Below are 23,355 nucleotides of genomic sequence, written 5' to 3' on the forward strand. Positions count from 1 at the left end.
ATATGGGTGGCGCTTCCCGCAGAGTTATCCAAGCGAGGGTTTGTTTCGGCCGGGGGGGTGGGGCGGGAGTGAAGGAAAGGGAAGAAAGGGACGAAGCGTGCGACGGAAAGGAAGGGAGATAGTGTATGGGAGGGAAAGAAATGGCGTCTATGGGAGAAAATAAATCAGTTAGTGAATGAAAGAGAGAATAATGGGAAGGCTAAAGAAAGGAAGGAGAAGAAGGGACGGGGCATGTAACGTAAGGGAAGGAAAGGAATGTACAGGGAGGAATGGCGTTTACTGGGCAAGGAGGTAGTAAATAGGGCCGTGAGAAGAAAGAAGTCTTTTAGTTAAGGAAAGGAAAGGAGTGAGAGGAATGGGAAGGGTAAAGAGAGGAAGGAGAGAACGGAGCATGTAACGTAAGGGAGAGGGAGGAGTGTATAGGGAGGAATGGGGCAGGCAAGGAGGGAGAAGGTAGGACCGTTTGAGGAAAGAGATTGGATAGTAAACGGAGAGAAAAGAGAGAATGGAGAAGGGGAAGGAAAGGCAGGAGAGAAAGGAACGAATCATGTAATATTATGGGAGGGGAGGGGGAAATGTGTATAGAGGAATGGCGTTTACCGGGCAAGGAGGGAGAAGGTATGGGCGTGTAAGGAAGGAAATCGGTTAGTAAAAGGTAAGAAAAGAGAAAATGGGGAAGGGGAAGAAAAGGTATGAGAGAAAAGAACGAAGTGAGTGTACAGAGAGGAATGGCGTTTACTGGGCAAGGAGGGAGAAGATAGGGCTGTGTGGCGGCAAAAAGATGGGCTACGAAAGGAGGGAAGAGAGCGAGGGGAAAAAAGGGGAAAGCGGAAGGAAGGAAGCTATGGTTGTCACATAAGTAATAAATGTTTGTTGGCTGGCGCGGTATATGGGCGTCATAAATTTAGTTATCTTTTCCCAGTTACTTAGAATCCCTCACATCTATTCCGTTTTTCACTTCCTTTCTTATGGCTCATGTAGTGATATTTTTTTTCAGGAGTGGCCGAGGCGCAGCGAGGAGAAAGAACGAGTTATCAGCGCGTTATCAAGGTAAGAAAAAATCCTCTTATCCATAAAGTATCTCGGAAATGTCCAAAGTGATAAAGGGTTCATGTTGGATAATAAACAAAAATAATGAGATGTACTACTGATTCATGGTTGTTAAGGAAATATTAGTTTAGTTAGGCTTGCCAGTTTCCATGCGATGTGTGTGGGAGTGGGTGGGTGGATGTGGGTGTGCGTGTGCGTGTGGGCGTGGGTGTGGGTGTGTCGATGTCATTGGGTTATCTAACTAGACGACCAAGAAAATACGGTGTGGGCGGGGAAGGGATTATTGAAAGGAAAGGATGACTGAAGCTGAGCATACAAAGCTTCGGGGGTTTGGAAATATATTTAGTGTGGGTAAAGGAGTAAAAAAGGAAAACCCCAAAATTGCATGTAAAGAAGACAGGGAAGGATGGATGTTGTGGAGGAAGAAACTGGGAAGGCTGAAGGTTGTGATAAAAAGAACGGAAAAAAAAGACTGAGAGGTAAAGGCTGTGGGAGGTGCATTAATAGAGGCTACATACTCACCGTGGTTGTGTTGGTGGTTGTGGTGGTGGTGGTGGCGGTTGTGGTTGTGGCTGTAGTGGCCGTAGTTCAGCTTCATAATGCACTGCTGTTACGTCTTCTTTTTCGTTTTTTCTTCGCTATTATTGTTATTTCTCGTCCTCTTAATAGCGGTTCGTTGGGCGGTCTTGCTCAGCGCTCCTAGTCTTTTATTTTTTAACGTTACTTTTATTCTTTATTGGGAACGTATAGTGTTTTTTTTCTTTATTTTTCAACTTTCATCACTGTTTCACTTTTTTTTTAAATTGGAGTCATTAAGTTTGAGTTCTTCGGCTGTTCGTCCGTCCAGCTGTTCTTCCTTCCACCCAGAGCCTTGTGTTGCATCGGTGTGGGCAACATTCGTAAAGTGTTAGGGATGTCGCCTTTCTTTGTCTCTTTTTTAACTTGTATTGCACTTTTTTCACGAGCTTAAGTTTTTACTCCGTTTTATTTCTATTTTCACTGTTTTATGGTGTCTTTCTTGTTTCCTTGTGCATTGTTTTTCTTCTTTTCCCCTCACTAGTCCGAGCTGCTTCACACTTATACATTCTTTTTACTTAACTTTCTTTTCGCGCACATTTGAACGAACACGCACACACATACTCCTACTCGCATACACATTACACTCACCTACGTGTACGTGCACACAACACCCTCACATTCACTCCCACCACACACACTCCCGCACACCCTCACTCCACACAAAATCCTTCCCAGCCACACACTTCATCCACCTTCCACCCGCTTGGACTAACTCCTTCACACACGCTCTGACTCCTCCACAATTTTGGGCCATCTCCTTCTCCATCTCCCAGTCCCCTCCTCTTCTTCTTCTCCCTCCCTCCTTTCCTCCCCCTTCACCCTCTCCTTCATGCCTCACGGCCTCGCTCTCTTCACCAGAAAAGCTGACCTGGTACGGTGCCTCTCATAGCTGCTGGTTCACCTAAAGTCAGATTTTTGGTCTTATTCTCTCCCTTTCTTTTGGAGTCGGGTTTGAATGCATCTCCAGCTCTCCCTTTTCTCCCTCCTTCTCCCTTCTCCTTTTCCTCCTCCTCTTCTTCCCGCTGGCGGTTTAGTCTCCCCTTCTATAGAGGCGGGACAGAGGGAGTCATAGCCACTTGGATCTCCTCTGGCCTCGTCTTGTCCTCCTCTTCCCGCCCACTCTCATCAGCGCGCCTTGTGTTGGTGTCTCTTTCCTCCTCGTTCCCCTCCTCCTCCACCTTCTCCCTCCTCCTCCTCCTTCTCCTCCTCCTCTTTCTCTTTCTTCTCTTCTGTCCTCGAGCTCTTGATGTGGCTTGGAAAATATGACTCGATTGTGCCTGAGAGCCCTGTGATTTTTTTGCCTTTCACTGACTTGTCCTCTGTTTTTGGGGGAGGCGATATACTTAGTCACGCGAATTTAAGAGTCATCCACATTTTACGTCATTTTTAACGCTCCCTCCCAGTTTTTATACGGGAGTTTCTAAAGGCAGAGCTATCGTGGGGTTCTTCTTTCTCCTGTAAAATATAGAACGCCTGAAGGAGGGGATGGAGTTGGCTGGCAAAGGAACGGACGAGGTGAGCGTTGGCAGACGACTTGGATTCATGTCTTGTTGGGGGCGCCTGAGGGTTGCCTGGAGCTGGGTTTGACAGGGAGAGACGTTGGTTATGGGCGTGTCGTGGTGTGGGTGGACGTGGTGTGGCGTGGTGTGGCGTGGTGTGGCGTGGCTCGGGAATGTAGGATGGGAAAAGAAAGGGAACGCTGCGGGGCCCACGATGACAGCAGGACCTGAAAAGGGAAAGGTTGCTTGAGAGGTTTACATAGAGTTACATAGACCCTCAGAGCACACAGGCCATATGCTACAGACTAGGTGAGATAGATAGATAGATAGATAGATAGATAGATAGATAGTCCCATTATACAAACACATTGGTCGGTGAATTTAAAAAGTATAGAAAATGTCGAGAAATAAATCTTTAGCTGTAAAAAAAAAAACTCGTTCCTTACCATAAATAAATTGCGAGACACAATATAATTAGGCTCAGTAAAGATCAACGAAGCAAGAGATGAAAAGTCGATTGAAGTTACTGGCAATCGAAACTTTTCTTCTCTTATATTTGATTTTTTCCTGGCTAATGCTATCGCTGAAGGAGGGAGGTCATGAGGATAAGAAGCCAAACAAAATATATATACCGTTCGTTTCGGGAAAGATATTGAGCGGGAGCATTTTCTAGTTCTTGAGCTCAGCAGGAAGGCAAGGGTGCGGCAGAGGTGAGGCGGGGGCGGCAGAGGCGAGGCAGGGGCGTTGCAGAGGAGAGTCGAGGGTGTGGCAGAAGAGAAGCAAGGGAGAGGGTGGGGTGTGTGTTGAGAGGGTGTGTGACTAAATGTTAAAAGATGGTGGTGAAAGTTGTGTAAAGAGGGATGTGCGTGTGAATGTGCGTGTACGTTTTTTTTTTTTTTTGTGTGTGTTCGTGTTTAATAGTATGTGTGAGAAAAAAGGTGCGTTGATGTTTTAAATACTAGGAAAGTCAAAGGAATCAATAGAGTTTGGGTGACGTGAAAACGATGCGAATGGGTATACTTGGACGCATGTTCTGCAAAGGGCAGTTTGAATTTGGTCTTAACATTTGATGAAGAGAACCAACTATTGAGTGAGTGGAGTGCAAGGCGTAGATCAATGAGCAATGATGCTTGTGCCATGTAGAGAAGTCGGTGTAGATAGTGATAAAGGAAGTAGAGTACCAGAATGAGAATAGTAGATGGAATGAAAGTAGATTAGGAGTAAGACTGACCTACGATAAGTGAGGAGAATGAGGAGGAGGATTTATGTGAATATATAGAATAGCTGCACAATGAGCATGGTAGGGAGAGAGAGGGAAGATGTGGGGCAACTATATGAAGGGACTGGATGAACGCGGGAATGGACATGGTTAGGTTAGTGAGAGGTAGCATGGGAGTAGCTTAGAGGAGAAGAGTGAGGATGGTTAGGGAGTTAACTAAGCATGGGGGGCAGAAGACGGAGGAGAATGGGATTAGCTTTATGGAGATATGGGATAAATATGAAAGGGAAGTTAGGTGATCGTGAAGGAGTGAATGAAGAGAGCATGGGATTAGTAAGGAGGGGGCGTGTATATGGCGTGGGCGGATGAATAAGGAGAGCTTAGATTGTGTGAATAAGTAGAAAGCGTGGGCGTTTGAGTGAGGAAGGGGGTGAGAAGTGAGTGATGAGGAGAGGCGTGGGATTTGGGACGAGATGAGAATGGGGGGAGTGGAGAGAGGGAGGGGCCGTCAGATAGGTGAGAATGAGGGGGTGTGGGGTGTTCGAGGAGGGTTGCGTGAGGGGCGTGAGCTGGAGAGGAGGGGGCGTGGAGTGTGTGGGGAGGGGGGCGTGGCCGCGGAACACCACAATAAAGTTCAGGTCACATGGATCGTTACTTAGAGGATTTGTGGGGCGAGGCTTCCTTGTTTATGCCAGGACGGGTGCCAAGTGAGTGCCAGCCAGCCGCAGGACCCCATCGCCCGTCTCTACTTGGCACTCACCGACCGCTGCCAACCCACAATCCCACATCCTCCTCTTATTTTTATCTTGCATCCTTCTCTCATCTTTCCTCATCACCTGCCATCTTATCCATGCCTGTCTTCCCCCCCATTCCCTCCTCTCCCCTTATCTCCTTACATTTTGCTGTCCTTTTCTTTGCACCTTCTGTCTCTTCCTTTTGCCCTTGTCCTTGTCTGCCTCCTTCAACGATCTTATTCAATTTACTCTGTCTTTGAACTGCCTGCCTTCAACGTCTTAAAAGTCCGCCGCGGTACATCATTCTTTGCGGTCATTGTCATTGCGAAGTTATCCAAAAGATCCCTGACCAAATCATCCAATAGTCTGAAAAAAGTGTCAAATATCCTTCTATGCTGACAAGTGTAAAGTCATGCTTTATGGGTAAAAAAATAATTACCATACATAGAGCTTGAATGGGAAGCCTCTACAGGTCGTGCAGGAGGAACTGGATGTTGGGGTCATTATCAGCAATGACCTCAAGCATACAAAACATTGTAAAAAAACATATAACAAAAACAATGCTATGCTCGGGTTCATAGCGAGAAACTTTGTATAACTCGATTGTAAGGCACCACCCCGAGTATGTGGTGCAGTTCTGGTTCCCTAATCACAGGAAGGACATTGAGTTACTGGAGCCACTCTTAAGTGCTCAGCCGTATGAGAAACGTCTGAAGCGACTCATCCTCTTTACGCTGGAAAATAGACGCTTACAAAAAGGTATGATTCAGGTCATCAAGTACCTGAAGAAGTTTAGTGACGTCGATTACTAAGTTCTCTGAACTAGAAATAACGGTCTACCTATTCAAGCGCGGCGATGTACTACATATATTGGCAGTATTTTTTTCTCAAATTGAGTCATCCGCCTGTGGAACAACATTCCTGCAAAAGTATTAAGTGGGAAATCATCAATTCCTTTAGAAATCGAATCGACCGTTACTTCGTTGCGACAGAAGTAAACAGAACGTACGTACCGGAGTGTTTTCATCTGTTCTGTCGAGCAGATGAAATCACTAGAGCGAGAAACCTCGTAATGAGCGGACAGGCTTTCTGTTGTATGTATTTTCGTGTTTCCATGTTTCCTCCTCTTCCTTCTCGTCTCGGTTGGTTCTGTTCTTCATTAGTAAGAGTGTTCCCGTGGCATCAGATCAATCAGGCGGTGGCGGCGGTGGTGGTTCTTGTGTCTCTCATTTACTCCCCTTTCATCGTCCCTCATTAGCCCGGTGTTCTGGACCGCCTTTCATCTTCTAATTAGCAGTGCTTTTTTATATTGTGACACTTCCTTTCCGGATTCCTAAACTAAGTGGCTGTTTTCTGTCTGTGTGACTGTCTGTCTAGTCGTCTGTCTGTCTCTGTCTTTCTGTCTATATGTTTTTATTTATACATGTCCGTCTGTATGTCTGTCAATTTATCTCAGTAACTCTCCTAACAATTAAACAACTCTCTCTCTCTCTCTCTCTCTCTCTCTCTCTCCCCCCACCCCCCACCCCCCATCCGAACCCAACACAGACTTTATCAATTTGGCTTCAATTTAAACCTCAAAAAACTTTCCCTTTCCCTTTTAATAAGAAAATGTAGAAAAAAGAAAGAGGGAAGGAGTTTAAGGAAAAAAGAAAAGAAAATGGGAACAGAGTATTGGCGACGAATTAATTTAGAAATATTAATAGCCGGAAAAAGAGTGTGTCCTTACGTTGTTATTTTTTATTTTTGGAGGTAGAATATTTTGCTTTTAGTAGAGAAAGAGATAAGAAAAAGAGGAGAAAAAAATGGTACTGTGAGAATTATAAAGAAAAATGCTCCATGAAACTACAAAGAATTAAATGAATACAAACTTCCTACCATAAAAGAACAGCCCAGGTAAACTATATATTTCGTCCAGAGGAAATTAGAAGTAGTAAAGAAAAAGAGTAACAACAACACTACTTAGGAATGCAACGCGTGTGAGGTCAATGTCATGGGGGGAGAGGGGAGGAGGGGCGGGGGGGAAGGGGAGGAGGGGAAAGTAGGACCAGTAGTAGGGGTGAGGGAGGGGGAGGGAAATGGAAAAGGCGTCTCAGTAGGTGTGTGTGTGGGGAGGGGGGGGAGGAGGGTTGTTTGTTTATGTGTATGATTGCTTGTTTGTTTGTGTGATTGAATATGTGCATGATTGTGTGTGGGTGCATGAGTGTGTGTGTGTGTGTGTGTGTGTGTGTGTGTGTGTTACTATTGTTTATTTGTTCGTGTGTGGGCGTGCGTGTTTGTTTTTGTGTGTGAATGTTTTTATTGTGTGCGTGCGTGTGTTCGTGTTCTACACCAGTCCCATTACCAACCTTTCCCCTATCCACCAGTCCCATTACCAACCCTTCCCCTATCCACCAGTCCCATTACCAACCCTTCCCCTATCCACCAGTCCCATTACCAATCCTTCCCCTATCCACCAGTCCCATTACCAACCCTTCCCCTATCCACCAGTCCCATTACCAACCCTTCCCCTATCCACCAGTTCCATTACCAACCCTTCCCCTATCCACCAGTCCCATTACCAACCCTTCCCCTATCCACCAGTCCCATTACCAACCCTTCCCCTATCCACCAGTCCCATTACCAACCCTTCCCCTATCCACCAGTCCCATTACTAATCCTTCCCCTATCCACCAGTCCCATTACCAACCCTTCCCCTATCCACCAGTCCCATTACCAATCCTTCCCCTATCCACCAGTCCCATTACCAATCCTTCCCCTCTCCACCAGTCCCATTACCAAACCTTCCCCTACCCACCAGTCCCATTACCAATCCTTCCCCTATCCAACAGTCCCATTACCAACCCTTCCCCTATCCACCAGTCCCATTACCAATCCTTCCCCTATCCACCAGTCCCATTACCAACCCTTCCCCTATCCACCAGTCCCATTACCAACCCTTCCCCTATCCACCAATCCTTTTACCAACCCTTCCCCTATCCACCAGTTCCATTACCAATCCTTCCCCTAGCCACCAGTCCCATTACCAATCCTTCTCCTTATCCACGGTGGTGGCGACGGCAAAGTTTACGAGGGCAGGGCACTGTTCATTACCGCCCAAGAGGCATTACAAGACCCCCATTTCCATTGCGCCTGAGCTAGCAATGGGCCAGAGAGGGGGGCGGGCAAGAGCGTAATAGCTGCCCAGAAGTGTTGCCGCCTTCTTCACTTGTCTTTCCGTTTCCTCATGTTTGTCCTTCACTTTATTTGTATTGTCCTGCTCAGCCTTTTTTTAGTGCCCTTATTTTGCTTTTACGTCGTACTTTTTCTATTCGTGTCCCGTCATTTTTCTCTTTTTTCGTGTACTTTTTCTAAACTTCATTGTGAGCCCTTTATGCATTATCGCTGTCCTTATCCTTGTCCTCTGCTTCGTCCTCGTTCTCGTCCCCCTCCTCCTCCTCCTCCTCCTCCTCTTCACATTTTCCACATTCTTTTATTGTTACTGCTCTCTAAAGTAAACCCAACAACAGTAAAGTCACTCGTTTTCCTCATTGTTTCAGGGCCGCGAGTCAACAACAGCAGTCGGTGGTCGTGTGCATGGCTAGGCGGCACAGTCTGTCAGTCCCTAAGATGACTGTTTTGACTCTTTATAATTATGTTTCTTCCTGGTTAGAGGTGAAGGTCAATACTAGGCTCCTTGTTGTGTCTGACTCTTGGTATTCATTCATTTCCAGGTCATAAGTTCGCATGCACTTTACGAACTCTGCTTTCCTTTCTTTTTATGTAACTTTCAACACTGTTCCTTGTAGTCGCTTGTCCATGGTCCTGGCCGTTTTGTTTCTGGCAGGATAGTGTTTCTCATCGAAATAAAATGAAACGCGAAAATGAGAAACCTTTCCATCAGCGTAGTAGAGAAAAGAGACCGACCGTTATGGAGGCCGGGGCAGGCGAGGCGGGGCCGACGGGAGAAAATGGGAACAGAAAGCTCATGTTGTTGACGACTATTGGGAACAAACCAACAAAGGCGGAGTGTCTTGTTCCGCGCGACACTTGACGGACGGGCGAGGTGTGGGCCACTGTGTTGAGACGACGTGTTGAGGCGTTAAAGTAGGCGACAGTTACTTGACACACTGCAAAATAGACTGAAGAAGAAGTATTGGATCACATAGTTTATTGTTAGCAGGGCGAGGTGTATCCCAGTTTGTTGAGGACGATGTATTGAGATATTAAAGAAGTTGATGCACAGCAAAATAGAAATAATAGACTGAAAGATGAGTATTGGATCGAGTAGTATGTTGTTATGTAGGGCAAAGGGGCATATGGGGTAAAGGAGAGAAGGGGAGATGGAGCACAAACCAAGGTGAAGTGAGAAGCACCTTAGTTTTGAGAGGAAGGAAAACCGCGAGACGAAGCACAAATAGGCCTAGGGAAGAAGTACCATGTCTGTGAATGAAGGAGGGGGTTGGGAACTGGGTGAATACGCATAACAAAGACAGAGAAGCGGCGAGACGGAGAACAAATATGACTTGAGAAGGACCACCATATCAGTTAAAGGGGAAGAGGAAACTAGGATAAATAAATCATAACCAAGACTGGGAAAGTAGCCTCGTATTTTGTTAGGGAGAAAGAAGAAACATAGAGGAGAGCAGCCCATTAACGTCGGAACAGGAAACCAACAAAGTATAACAAGACTAGAGGAGGAGGAGGAGTAGGAGGAGGAGGAACGCGTTGTTAGTGGGATGAGGAGAACCGAGGAGATGGAGCACATTCAAGGCTAGGGAAGGGACGCCGCGTCGCTCTCTTAATGGGTTGTCAGAAAAAGGGAAACGGAGCACAGACCAAAACGGAACAGCAAATCAACAAAGTATAACAAGACGGTGGAAGCAGTACGTTGTTTGTTAGTGGGATAAGGTTAAACGAGGATAGGGTGAGACGTGGAAAGGACGCCGTGTCGCTCTCTTTAGGGATAGGCAGGAGGGAGAAGGAGCACAGAGCAAAACGGAACAGCAAATCAACATAGTATAACAAGACGGTGGAAGTAGTAGCTTGTTTGTTAGTTGGAGAAGGTTACACGAGGATAGGGTGAGACGTGGAAGGAACGCCATGTCGCTCTCTTCAGGGGTAGGGAGAGAGAGGGAGATGTAACACAGAACAGAACGGCATAACAAATCAGCAAAGTATACGTAACAAAACGGGGGAAGGAGTGAGTAGCTTGCTTGTTAGTGGGATAAAGTAAAACGGGGAGGTGGAACACAAATAAGAATAGGAGCATAGGACTAATATTGTGTGTGTATATCAAACAAGGAAGAAGAAAAAAAGGGGTTGTATAGCACCGAAATGTCGTGACACCAAACCAACAAAGTAACACAACAGATAAGGCGGGGAGGAGGGAAGGGAGTCACGCTGAGGAAAACAAATATAACTCTGCCAAATCCCAAACAAGGCGCGCCCTCCATGGAAAGGGAAAGGAGAAGGGAAAGGCTCGGACTCGTAGGAGGGAAGGGAGAGGGGAGGGTATAAAGATGGGGAGAGACGGAGAGACGGTAGGGGGGAAGGAGGGAGAGGAGGGTCCAGCGGGCAGCCAACACAACAAATCTCTGGCTAACGGGACCACAACTCTCTCGCCAAAGTTTTAGTCCTGGCGTTAAAGTTAATAGATTTGGTTAACGTCTTGTTATTGGATCTGCTCCCTCTTGTCGGCGAGGCGGAGGGAGTGGCGGCGGCGGTGGTGGTAGGGGCGGTGTTTTCCTGTTAAGTGTGTGTTGTTGCCGCCGTGTGTGGAGTGGTCGTGGTGATGTGGGTATCTGCTCTTGTAGGTGATGGTGGTGGTGTGGAGGTGACGGTGGTGATGAGGGTGACGTGGGCAGAAGCATTGTTTTGGTGTTGTGGTGGTGGGGGCGGTGGTCTAGCGGAGTTGTGGCGGCGGGGGCGGCGACGGTGGTGGTGGTGGTGTCGTCAGGACAAAAATAGTGGAATGAGTTTTAAAGATTTTCCGTCACTGTCTCTTCTGTTTGTCAATCCTCGTGTCGTGTATTGATTGTGTCTCGCCCCAATCCCGCGTTGGGGAGAGGTTACACAACATTTATTTTGTGAAAAGTTTCATTGCCTTTCCGGCCACACCTTAAAGTACTTACTGAACGTTCCCTCAGCAGGTCAGACCCGAGCCCACGGCGGGTCTGAACTCGCGGGGCGGCGCCGGGCCGGCTGCTGTAAGGTGGAAGGCGCTGGTCGAGATAACAAGAAAATATCGTCCCATGAAATCTTTGTGTTTGTTCAAGCGAATGTTTTCGCTTTTCTTTCGTTGGGGTAAAGTGAAACTTTTTTCATAGTAAACTGCAGCTGAGTGATGATGCGGCCGCCGGGGCTGAAAGGAAAGGAGACCGTGTATACACCGGCGGGGCTGCGGCCTGCCATATACGTTTTCACGTGTGCACTTGGCTTTTCGGGGCCGTGTTTGTTTTTATGTGTGTGTGTGTGTGTGTGTGTGGCCACGTGTGCCGCCGTGTGTCCTGGGTCCTGGGAGTGTCGTGGTCGTGGAGGGGTGGAGGGGGTGGGGGACGACAAGCCGGGCCGTCCCCAGACAGACGCCTGGACTTGAACACTGGGAGGATGGCAGAAGGGGGGACGGGGGGTAGGAGAGGCAGGGGCGGCAGCACACTCTGGACGGCGCCGTCTGCCACGCGACTCACCAACACAATTGTTCCCTTATGTTTTTGTAGCGTTTCTGACCCGCTTCCGTCCCGCCGCCACGCCAAGAAAAGTTTTGAGGAACTTAACCCATTATACACCGCTTCCTTACAGCCTTTCCTTGTCCTTTTAGCTCTTTTATTCGCTCTATTACTGCCCCGTCTTGGAGCTCCACCCCGCCCGGCGTCCTGCAGAGAGAGCCCCGCACACACGTCCCCTAAGTGATTCGCAGCGCACTATCTTGCCGCGCCTCGAGGGTCCGAATGTAAGGCTTTGGGAGTCGGAAGAACGCTGGGTGGCCTTAAGGGAATTGATGGAAATAAGGGCGCCATCTTCAGCCACACTTCCTTTTTTCCCTCCCTCCATTATTCCTTTACTTACCTCCCTTTTCTCATTCCTCTCTGTCTTCTATACTTATCTCCAATACGTAACGGCATAACTTTAGAATTAGTTACTTCAGCCCATGCAGTCGTTGTCTTCAGAAGAATTAGTATGCGAGCTACTTCATCACCATAGCCTGATTTCAATGGTGTAGATTTAAGTCATCCTCCCTCCTCTAAAACCCCACATTCACATTAGTCTTTTTTTCCCCCTTTCTTCCTCCCTCGTGTGTGTGAATCGCGGCCCATTGAGGCTGGTCTCCGCGCCCCCTGAGGACGCTATCAATTATCAGCTTATCAGTGTCTTCCGCGTGGTTAGCGGCGAGTCCCGGGCAGCGGCGGGGAGAGCGTCGCCCGCAATGCCGCTCTATCTGGGCCCTTCATCATCACGCCGCCCTGGCAGCCACTGATGGGGGTGCTGGAGAGAGAGAGAGAGAGAGAGAGAGAGAGAGAGAGAGAGAGAGAGAGAGAGAGAGAGAGAGAGAGAGAGAGAGAGAGAGAGAGAGAGAGAGAGAGAGAGAGACGAGCACAAAAGACATTACATAGACAAATTAAATAATATGATCAGAAAGGCAGAGGCAGAGAGACAGGCAAACAAGACAGACAGACAGACAGGAAAAAAACTTTATATAAACTAAATAATAAAGACAGACAGACAAAGAGATGGACAGACAAACATATACAAAAACAGACAGACACAGACCATGGTAATGAACTATGGAACTTAGGGGACGGAAGCAGCGTGAGGGGGCGAGGGGACGACAACCCTTCCGCCCGGCTGACATTTGCCTGGGGAGTGATTTCCCTTGTATCGGGTGGAGGCGGCCCATCACACGTGCCCTTAACTCCCACCGTCCAGACTCCCTCCCCTCCTACCCTCCCCACCTCCTCATACACTCCCCTTCTTCGCGTCCAGTTCCATTCTCTCCCCATCCTTCCTTCCCCACGTCCTCATACACTCTCCACCCTCTCCCCACTATTTCCCCTCTCTCTCCCCCTTCCTACCGTTTCTATACACTCCCCTCCTCCTCCTCCCCCCTCACTCCCCTTCCTTCCCTCACCATGTCCCCTTGTACTCCCCTCCTTCTCAGCCGTCAGTCCTCACCCTCTCCCCTTCTTACTCTCCCCACACACCCATACACCCCTCTCTCTCCACACTTTGTTAAACACTCCCGTCCGTCTCCACACTCACCCCCTTTTCTTCTCTCCCCTCATTCCCATACACTCCCCTCCCTCTCCACACTCACTCCCATTCCTTCCCTCACTATGTCCCCCTACGACCATACTTTCTCCCTTCCTTCCGTTCTTCCCTCCGTTATCCCTTTCCCTCCCTCCTTCCCTCAGCAGCAGGAGATACACCTCGGCATTCTTTACGCCACGAGACCATTTGTGGCCGCAAGAAGCCGTATCGATCCCGCTTAAGGTGACACCGTTGCCGACTTTCCCGATAGTTAGGTTTTCGACACGTCCCTCGAAGCTGCTGTTGCGCGGCTTTATAGACTCCCCCGAGGATGAGTAAGCGATTGGGGCTCCTGTGTCTTGGGTCTCTCCTCGCGTTTCTTTTGGCCTTTGTGCATGCCTTCAGTTTTTTATTTTCTTTTTTTCTCGTTTGTTTGTTTTCTTTCGTTTTTTTCTGATTTTCTTTTTTGTGTGTGTTTTTCCTTTCTTTTTTTGTTTTTTTTTGTTTGGTTCTCATTTTTATTATTGCTTGTTGTTTTTGTTGTGATTGTTCTTCTCTTCTTCTTCTTCTTCTTCTTCTTCTTCTTCTTCTTCTTCTTCTCCTTCTTCTTCTCCTTCTCCTTCTTCTTCTCCTTCCTCTTCTCATCTTCTCTAATCCTTCCCATTCATTTCCTCTACCCATGCAGTTTCAGATCACTTTTTTCTCCTACTAAACATAAATCTGAGCGAGGCTTGGACGGGGAGATGGTAGTGTCGCACGTTTCCTCCGTTCCACATGCCAGTAATAAATATCTGGGGCTCGACAGGTACACTAAAGGAAGCAAGTTCGTCATAAATCAACGGACGCTTTTTCGGTTCTTTTTTTTTTATTCCTTTTCCTACTGACTTTGCGCCTCCTCTGACTTCCCCCCTTCTCCGTCTTCTCCTCCTCTTCCCTCTTTTCGTCCTTCCTCGTCCTCGTCCTCGTTCTCCTCCTCCTCTTCTTCCCTCTTTCCATCCTTCTCTCCTCTCTCCTCCTCCTCGTATTTTTCCCCCCTTTTTTCCTCCTCCTTCTCCCTCCTCCTCCTCCTCGTCGTCCTTTTCCTTCCTCTCCTTCCTCTTCGTCCTCTTTGGGTGTATTAATGGGAAGTTGTTGTCCTTAGTGTGTGTGTGTGTGTGTGTGTGTGTGTGTGTGTGTGTGTGTGCGTTTGTGTGTGTGTGGTGTTAAACTTGCTTACTATCCGTCCTGTATCTAACCTTCGTAACTAGTAGCTGAATACACAGTAAATATGGATAGAAGTCATTAATACAACTACAAAATATGGCAATTCACTTTAAACATGCATGAATGTATTGGAAGAGAAATGGACCTTGAGAGAAAAAAAATAAGGGACCCGGATATAAGGGGAATAAGGATGAGGGCCGAGAGAGGGAACTTTTAAGACACTGTATCATGATAGCTAGCAAGTTAGTGTGTGTAAAGACAAGAGGGAAGCCAAGCGTTAAGGGAAGGAAGCAGACACTAAGGATTTGATACGTTAAGCAGGACTCGGGATGCTTATGAAAGATAGAAAGAAAGAAGACAAGAGTTGAAAAGAACGAAAAACCAAACCAACGAAAGAAAGAAAGAACAAAGATAGAAAAAAGAAAAAAGAAAGAAAAAGAAAGCAGATATGCAAGAGATAAGGTGATAATGAAGGCGAGACTGAGAAGAGGATAGAAAAAAAGATGCAAGCTACCCGATAAAAAATACACACATCAGAAAAACTAACCAACCAACGCCGTACAATGTTTCACTCCCGCTTTCCCCTTCCCCCTCCCGTGTACTTTCTCTACTAACCCACGCCCATAATGTTCCCGAGATGAAGAAAAAAAAAGTCTATAGGCAGAATACAGAAGGCCAACAGGTATAATTCAGAACATTAAGGTCGTAGGAGTCAGCAAGAGGCCATTAAGCTTATACATGGGTTTAGGGAGAGGGTCAATGAGCAGAGAATGAGGCAAGTAGAGGCACAGGGCAGGGAAGTAGTGATATAGAGGGGCAGTAGGCAAAAAAGCAGGTAGATAGTATTAGTAGGTAGGTGGAGTAGTTCCTAGCAAGGGTAAGGAGAAGTAGACAGAAGTGAGGGCAGGAGGCAAGTAGGAGGACACAGTAGAAGGGGTGAGGCGCAAGAGTAGAAGTAGTAGTAGGGATAATAGACAGTAATAGGGTAGATGCAGTAACGGGCAGTAGCAGAGTCAAGAGCAGGGGAAGTAGCAGGGATAAGGAGGTAAAGAATAATGGTGGACAGCAGTAGGGATGAAGAGGAAGGGGAAGAAGAAGGGACAGTAGAAGGGAAGCAGCAGGAATGAGAAGACAGTAACAGGGGCAGGGACGGTAGCAGGAGCAGTAGCTGGGTTAGTAGTAAACGCAGTAGCAGGGACAGTAGGAGGAGAAGTAGAAGTGGGAAGGACAGTAGCTGCGTCACTAGGAGAGAAATTAGAAGCAGCAGGGGTAGTAGTAAGGGCAGTAGCAGGGGAATTAGCAGTAACAGAGGTATTAGCAGGGGCAGTAGCAGGGGCAGTAGGAGGGGCAGTAGGAGGGGCAGTAGCAAGATGAGTAAGAGAGAAATTATAAGCAGTAGAAATAGTAGCAGGGGAAGTAGCAGGGGAATTAGCAGGGCAGTAGCAGGGGCAGTAAAGGTGTATCGGCCTCTCGGGTTTACAGCGGAGGCATCGGTTTCAGATATCGAGCACTTCACGCCGCCTTTGTATCGGCTCCCTGGCTCCTGATTGACCCTCCAGGCTTAATTATCCTCGACCAAGGCGGGTGTGTGTGGGGGGGGGGGGGGGGGAAATCAAGACGTATAGCTTTAATGACCGTTACACTTCCCTCTTTAAAAATTTATTACATTTTGAAGGAAGAAAAAGATATTGTTATAGTACTGAAGTGCGGCAGAGATGTGAGGACGAAAGGAGACGAGAAGGATGAAGTTGTAGAGTATTGGAAAGCAAGGCGAAAGAAAGAGTATGACGTTAAGAAAGAGGGAAATTCACTGAAAGAACGTTATAGGAGAAAGAAAGGATGAAAGAAAGAAAAAAAAAGAGAAAGCGAAAGAAAGGGAAAGAAAGAAAGAAAGAACGAAAGAAAAAAATAAAGAATGAAGGGAAGAAAAAATAAAGAGAAAAATGGAGAAAAGAGAAAGAAAAAAAGAGAAAAACAATGAAAAAGAAAGAAAAAAGAAAGAAAAGGTAAAGGGAAAGACAAAGACCGGAAAAAGGGGAGAGAGTTGTGTGTTTATTCTATTTAATGCGTATAGTAGGAAGGAATGAGAAGGAAAAAATAAAGGAAAAGAGAAGGATTGGGAAGAATGAAGGATAGAGTACTGCGGAGAAGGGGAAGAAGGGGCAAGGGAAGGGTAGAGAAACGAACTCGAAGAGGGAGGAGTCAGGGAAGGAAGCCAAGTGATAGCAGGGTGGAGAGGAAGGATCGTTGGCAGGCAGGAGCATCACACGCCCACCACCGCATCACCATCGTCATCATCAGCCAGTAAAAGACCAGAGAAACTATAATAAGAAATAAGAAGGCCAAGTAGGAGCAGCCGATGTGAAGGTAATTGCCCTAAATCTACTTCCACGGTCGATATTTTAAAACGACTCCGCCTCTCACATTTACTATTTCCAATGTCCGAAAAGAAGATTAATCGGGTTCTCATGAGTTTTTTTTTCACTCTCATCGTACAGTAGCTTTGTCAGTTTCACCACCAGGGTTATAAAACTACCCATGGAAATGCCCATAACTCATACGAAATGTGCGTGCTTCTGTGCCAAAATGTTTAAGAGTATGGCGGTGCATCTACAAAAACCTTCCCCATCGTTTATCTCTTCTCTGTTTGATGTTAGTGTTTTCCATTAGTCCCCGCCATGGTTATAGTATCTCCACCTGGTTCTCTGAGCGCCCTAACTTTGCTGCAATTCTTGGGTTGTCACTGTTACTTTCACTGACAGTCTGTCAATAATTCTACGCATATAACTTCTCAAAGTTGACTAATTGTCCTCACCACGTCCTCTTTAACCATGCGATGCAAAAGAATGAGAGGACAGCTTTCACGAGATACTTCTTGTGCTAAAAGAGAGCTGTGCTGAGGAGACTTCAACGGAAAGAAAACTGGAGCAAATGTGGCGGGAATAACAAAATTGCAGGAGCCAAGCCTGAAACTCAAAATACTTAAATGGGACAACGTGCACGATTACTCAGTTAAGTAAGGAGACATAACGAAAAGAAAATGAACACAATACAGAAAGAATGATAAAAAAACAAACAGTAGCGTGTTCGATATTTCATTCGCACAATTCCAGTAATCACTCAAATCAGGAAAAAAAGACATGTTGGGCTGAGGTATGATAATGAAAGGATATCAAATTGATGAACGTTTATTAATTATGATTTTGACAATATTTAGGTTTGTGGTCTTCAGCTGAGTCTAATGGGGATTTTATTTATAGTCAAAACAACCAAGGAATAAGGAATGGGGAAAAGTGATGCTGCTGAAAACTGGTTAGATACGTGACGAGTATTCTTGTATAGACTTTCTGGATAGGAGAATCATCGGCAGGGAGCGACAGGCCCAAAACACTGATACCTTGAGAGGAGATCGACTTGAGTATTTCTAGATTCCTCCTTTCTTTCTCCTTTGCCTCCTCTTCTTCATTCTCGTCCTCATCTTTATCCTTCTCGTTCATGTTTTCGTCCTCGGCCTCCTCCTGATCCTTCTTATCCTCATCTTCCTCCTCCTCCTCCTGCTTTTCCTCCTCCTGCTCCTCCTCCTCCTCTTCCCCCAGATTTAGGCTTTGTGGTCAGGAGCGGAAAACTCGTTATTGATGTATTGTTGAGGGCGAAGAGGATGTAGTGAGTGAAGCCGTTGTATGTAGTGTTGTGACATGAAGCTTAGAAGAGACGATAGGGATGTTGAAATGTGATAATGATGTGATGAGTGCCAAAAGAATTAGGTGATATTATTTTTTCTGTTTAAATTGACAAAAAGTATATACCGAGGAAGGCCGAAAATGAATAATGATGAAGTGATTTTTTTTCTTCCCAGCATTCAAAAGGTTACCAGAGTCGTGTTTTCCACATGATTCGTTCTTTTGAGTGCATATTTTTTTCATGAAGGTGCGATACAAAGTTACATGGGCGTATATAACCCTTAATTTTGCTAACGCTCTCTCCTACTTCCCTTTCATCTCTACTAACCTAATTAATCCTTTCTGTCAAACTTCCCTTACCTTCATTTACCTTACCTAAAAATACCTTACCATACCTGAGAACACAATCTAGCCTTAATTACCTTACCTTACCTTACCTAACTATCTTTACATAACATTCCCTTCCCTTACCTTACCTTGCCCTTCTTTACTTTACCTACCTTACTTTACCTTAATTAAACAAACCTATCTATCCATCACCTCCTTTTCATTTATCCCACTAATCATTCTCTTTTGTCTTGCTTTATCACCCAATTTTTGCTTATCCCCACTAACTCCTCCTCTTCCATGTCTCTTCTTTCTGTTCCTTTCTGTCTTCTATTCCCTTCTTTCTCCCTCCATTCCTACACTCTTTTCTGATGGGATTCTTTTCTTTCTCTTCCCCTCCTTCCCTCCTTCCGTAGTCCAGCTTCCTTTTCCTTCGATCCTTCTTTCCTTCTCCCTCAGTTCCTTCTCATCGTCCACATCCCGGATCCTTTCTTTCATAATCCTTAATTGGTCTTCCCCTCTCCTCCTCCTCCTCCTCCTTTTTCCTGTCTCCACCCAGCATCTCCACTTTCCTCTTCCTCCCCACTTTCTGGCATTCTCATATTTTTCTTTATTTTTCTTCCTCTTAGTTCCCTCGTTCTCTCCTCTTCCTCCTTTTCTACATCTCATCTCTACTTTCCTTTATTCCTCTCCCTTTTCTCTCACTCTCCCTAACTGTCCTTTCTCTCCTTTCTCCCTTTCGTTCCCCATTACCGTCTTTCCTCTTTCTTTCTCCCACCCATCTCTCCCTGTCTTCTCTCTTCTCTATTCCCCGTTCCTATCTCATTTCCTCTTTTTCTGCCTTCCTCTTCCCTTCCTCCTATTTTTCCTTGCATATTCTCTCTCTCTCTCTCTCTCTCTCTCTCTCTCTCTCTCTCTCTCTCTCTCTCTCTCACGCAGATTTGAAAGAGTCCCATGAACCCTCGCCGCCAAGACTCGACTCCGGGATTCATTAAGGTTCGAAAGTTTTGCCTCGCGGGTGGTTCGTTTTCGTTTGTTTTGCTTCGTTGTAGAGGTTCGCCCGACAATTTCCCGCCGCCACTACCACCACCGCCGCCGCCGCCACATGAGAAGGAAAGGGGGGTGAGAGGGGGGAGAGGAGGGGGGTCGTAAGGGAAGGAGATGCAGTAGGTACGTAGGGAGTTTTAGAGAGTTTAAGGAAAGAAAGGATTGAAAGTCTTATGTTAATTGTACTTTTCTCATTTACTACTACTACTACTACTACTACTACTACTACTACTACTACTATTTTCTCTCTCACCCACCTTGTTTACGTTTTTTTTCTTCTAACTTGTGATGCTTCGGTTAACTTTCGAGGTAATTGTGGCGAAAAGTTTCAAAGTAAGCGACAAAAGAGGGGAGTTAGAGGAAAGAATAGGACAAGGGGGGAAGAAAAACGGGAGGGAGGGAGAGAGAGAGGAAGGGAGGAAAAAGTTGGCGACGAAGCTTATATGGGAGTCGTTACGCATATATTTGCTCTCTCTCTCTCTCTCTCTCTCTCTCTCTCTCTCTGTTATGGTACACTTGTTACAGTCTGCTACTCCTTTTCCATTTCATTATGTCTCTTTTCTTTATCTCCCTTCTATCTCTTTCTCTTTCACCCTGTCACACTCACACTACCACACTTCCCTCATGGCCACGCTTCACAGTCCCCCAAAAGCATCGTAGAATACCTTAGCACACTTCACCTTATTCCCCCCCCCGCCCCTTCCTCTTCTTATACTGCTTCTCCATCACACTTTTTATCACTCTTTACAATATCATATTTTTACCACTGTTTCCTATTACGCTGTCTTTCTCTCTTCCTCCCTTCATAACATAGTCTCCTTTCACAGCCTCTTCGTCACTTTCCCCGTCCATACTGTCGTCCCCCCTCACTTAATAACCATACTTCCCCGCTCACAATGTTCTAGTTACTCCCTATTGCCTCTTGTCTCTTTTTCCCTTCCTTACATAGTTCCTTTTCACATCACAGTCATACTCCCTCTCCACAATATTCTAATTACTCCCTGTTAGTTTCTGTCTTACTCCTTTCGTTATACAGTCCCTCTTACATCATAGCCATACTTCCCCGTTGCAATATTCTAGTGATTCCCTGTTACTTTCTGCCCACCCTTCGTTACATAGTTTCTCTTACATCATAGCCATACAGCGTTGCCAGATTATCGTACTCAGAGCATCGTATTTACCGGTTTCTGACTCCTGACTATTGCCAAGAAACAGCAATAATGAACCATTTTAACGATAACTACATATGAAACCCGTTATTTAGTTGGAGACAGTTTTGGGTTGGATATCGGCAAACATAAGAGACTGAGCACGACCATCTGGCAACGTTGTAGCCATACTTAGCTACCTGCTACAATATTCTAATTACTCCCTGTTACTTTCTGTCCTCCCTTTGCATATACATAGTCCCCTGCAGGGGTGGATCAAATACAATTGTATTTGTATTTGAATTGTATTTAAATACAATTTTAATGTATTTTTATTTGTATTTGTATTTTGACATCCAGAGAAAAAAGTATTTTGTATTTGTATTTGTAGTTTGGCACCCAGAAAAAAGTATTTTGTATTTGTATTTGTATTTTGGCACCCAGAAAAAAAGTATTTTGTATTTGTATTTATATTTCGAGTCAAAACCATTTGAGGAGGATAAATACTGTTAAGGAAATAGAAAAAGAAATAATGTTAAGCCGCGTTAAGGCGGAGGAGGAAACAGATGAAGGTTGAAGGCGAAGGAGGAAAGGATTAACGTCAGATCACGGGGAAAACGGAGTAAGGAGAACATTAAGGTTGAAGGCGGAGGAGGAAAACAATCAAGGGTGGGGAGTAAGGAGGAAATTAACCTCAGGTCACATGGAGGAGGAAACACAAAAGAAACACAAAGGAAGAACAAACAACAGCAGATCTGCTGGTCCTTACGAGGCTGTTTGTGACAAGCTACACTAACTATCTAATCAAAGGTGGAAGATGAAGGACAGCAAAGGCGAAGGCTCCTCCCCCCCCCCCATCCTTCCAGCCAAAGCTGGCAGGAATGGAAAAAGAACCATGCAGCATGGAAAAACTGCATGGAAATTATGTAGGAAAGAGGAAAGAACTACCATTACTGCTACCACTAACCGGTCGATAAAAGCGGACAAGGACACCAGTATTCGAATGAACTTAACGTTATTACGACAATGAGTAATATCTTAGTTGCTGGTTGGATTCAAAATACTTGTCTAATATATTCTTGAAGGCCGTAACTGTTGTACTATCAACGACATCACAGGGTAGAGAGTTCCAAACATTAACAACTCGATTGAAGAAGAAGTGTTTAGCTTCGTGCGACGAGAATCTTTTACCACTTATCTTCAAATTGTGATTTCTTCTTGTTCTATTTGATCGATCAATTGTAAAGTAATCTTCCGCATTAATATCACTAAATCCTTTAACCATTTTAAACACTTCTATTAGATCGCCTCGCATTCTTCGTTTTGATAGGCTGAATAAATTTACTTCTTTAAGCCTTTGTTCATATGACAAATTTCTCAACCTAGGAATCATCTTTGTTACTCTTCGTTGAACCCGTTCCAACTTTTCTATGTCTTTTCTGTAATAGGGAGACCAAAACTGTACACAGTACTCTAGACGGGGTCGAACCAACGAATTATACAGTTTTAATATTACTTTTTCCGATTTATTATTAAAGACTCGTCCGATGAAGCCAACCAATTTGTTTGCAGTTTTAACAACCTCTGAACAATGCTGACCGGGCTTTAAATCGCTTGATATAGTGATTCCAAGATCTTTTTCTTTACTTACTGCAGAAAGTTGTTGGCCATTCATTACGTACCGAACGCGATTGTTATTTTTTCCGATGTGCAACACTTTACATTTGTCAACGTTAAATTTAATTTGCCATTGATTGGCCCAACTTGCAAGTCGATCTAGATATGATTGTAGAGCTTCTTCGTCGAGTGTCGCAGTTACTTTACTAGCAATTTTTGTGTCATCAGCAAATTTTGATACTTTGCAAGTGAGCCCATCATCGATATCATTAACATAAATTAAGAAGAGCATGGGGCCAAGCACTGATCCTTGAGGTACGCCGCTTCTGACATCGAGCCAGTTAGATGTAACACCGTTTAAAACTACTCTCTGTTTCCGCTCAGAGAGCCAGTCCACAAGCCAATTTTGAATGTTACCCGACATACCGTGCGCCGATAGTTTGCTGAGCAATCGCTGGTGGGGGACCTTATCAAATGCCTTTTGAAAATCCAGATATATGATATCTACTGATATGCTTTCATCGAACACCTCAAAAATATAATGAAAAAATCAAGTAAGTTAGTTAAACACGAACGTTTACTACGGAAGCCATGTTGCGAATTATTTATTATATTATTTTCTTCGAAGAATTTCACCATATTGTCGCGAATGATAGTCTCCATTAACTTACAAACAATAGATGTCAGGCTAATTGGTCGATAGTTTCCTGGATGAGACTTGTCCCCCTTTTTGAAAATTGGTGTGACATTTGCTAGTTTCCAATCCGACGGAACTTTTCCAGCTGTTAAAGATTTATTGAATATGATGGAGAGCGGTTTACAAATTTGATGTTTGATTTCTTTTAAGACCCTAGGGGTAATTTTGTCTGGACCAGGAGCTTTGCTTACTTTAATCTTTTCAATTGTGCGTAAAATGTCACTTTCTACGATGAGCACGCCACTTAACATCTTTTCGGCCCTTCTAACCTCCGGCGGTTGAGGTGATAAACAATCTTCGTCGGTAAATACGGATGCGAAAAAGTTATT

The 23,355-nt window shown here is 45.4% G+C and overlaps 1 protein-coding gene and 1 long non-coding RNA gene across 4 annotated transcripts in view; one reads left to right on the forward strand and one right to left on the reverse strand.

The window, feature by feature from the left end:
* LOC127009660 (uncharacterized) overlaps positions 1-23,355 on the forward strand; it is a 196,798-nt gene that overhangs the window by 51,272 nt on the left and 122,171 nt on the right. The window contains exon 2 of the long non-coding RNA XR_007762130.1: positions 998-1,050. This is a non-coding gene — a long non-coding RNA (uncharacterized LOC127009660). The remainder of the gene's footprint in view (positions 1-997; positions 1,051-23,355) is intronic.
* LOC127009643 (uncharacterized) overlaps positions 1-23,355 on the reverse strand; it is a 48,250-nt gene that overhangs the window by 15,888 nt on the left and 9,007 nt on the right. For all 3 annotated transcript variants that reach the window (XM_050882906.1, XM_050882899.1, XM_050882914.1), the window contains exon 2: positions 1,573-3,355. In XM_050882906.1, the coding sequence (XP_050738863.1) occupies positions 1,573-1,648 (76 nt within the window). In that variant the 5' untranslated portion in view covers positions 1,649-3,355. The remainder of the gene's footprint in view (positions 1-1,572; positions 3,356-23,355) is intronic.

This window comes from Eriocheir sinensis, chromosome 4 (genome assembly GCF_024679095.1).
Source record: "Eriocheir sinensis breed Jianghai 21 chromosome 4, ASM2467909v1, whole genome shotgun sequence".
In the NCBI taxonomy this organism is placed as follows: Eukaryota; Metazoa; Arthropoda; class Malacostraca; order Decapoda; family Varunidae; genus Eriocheir; species Eriocheir sinensis.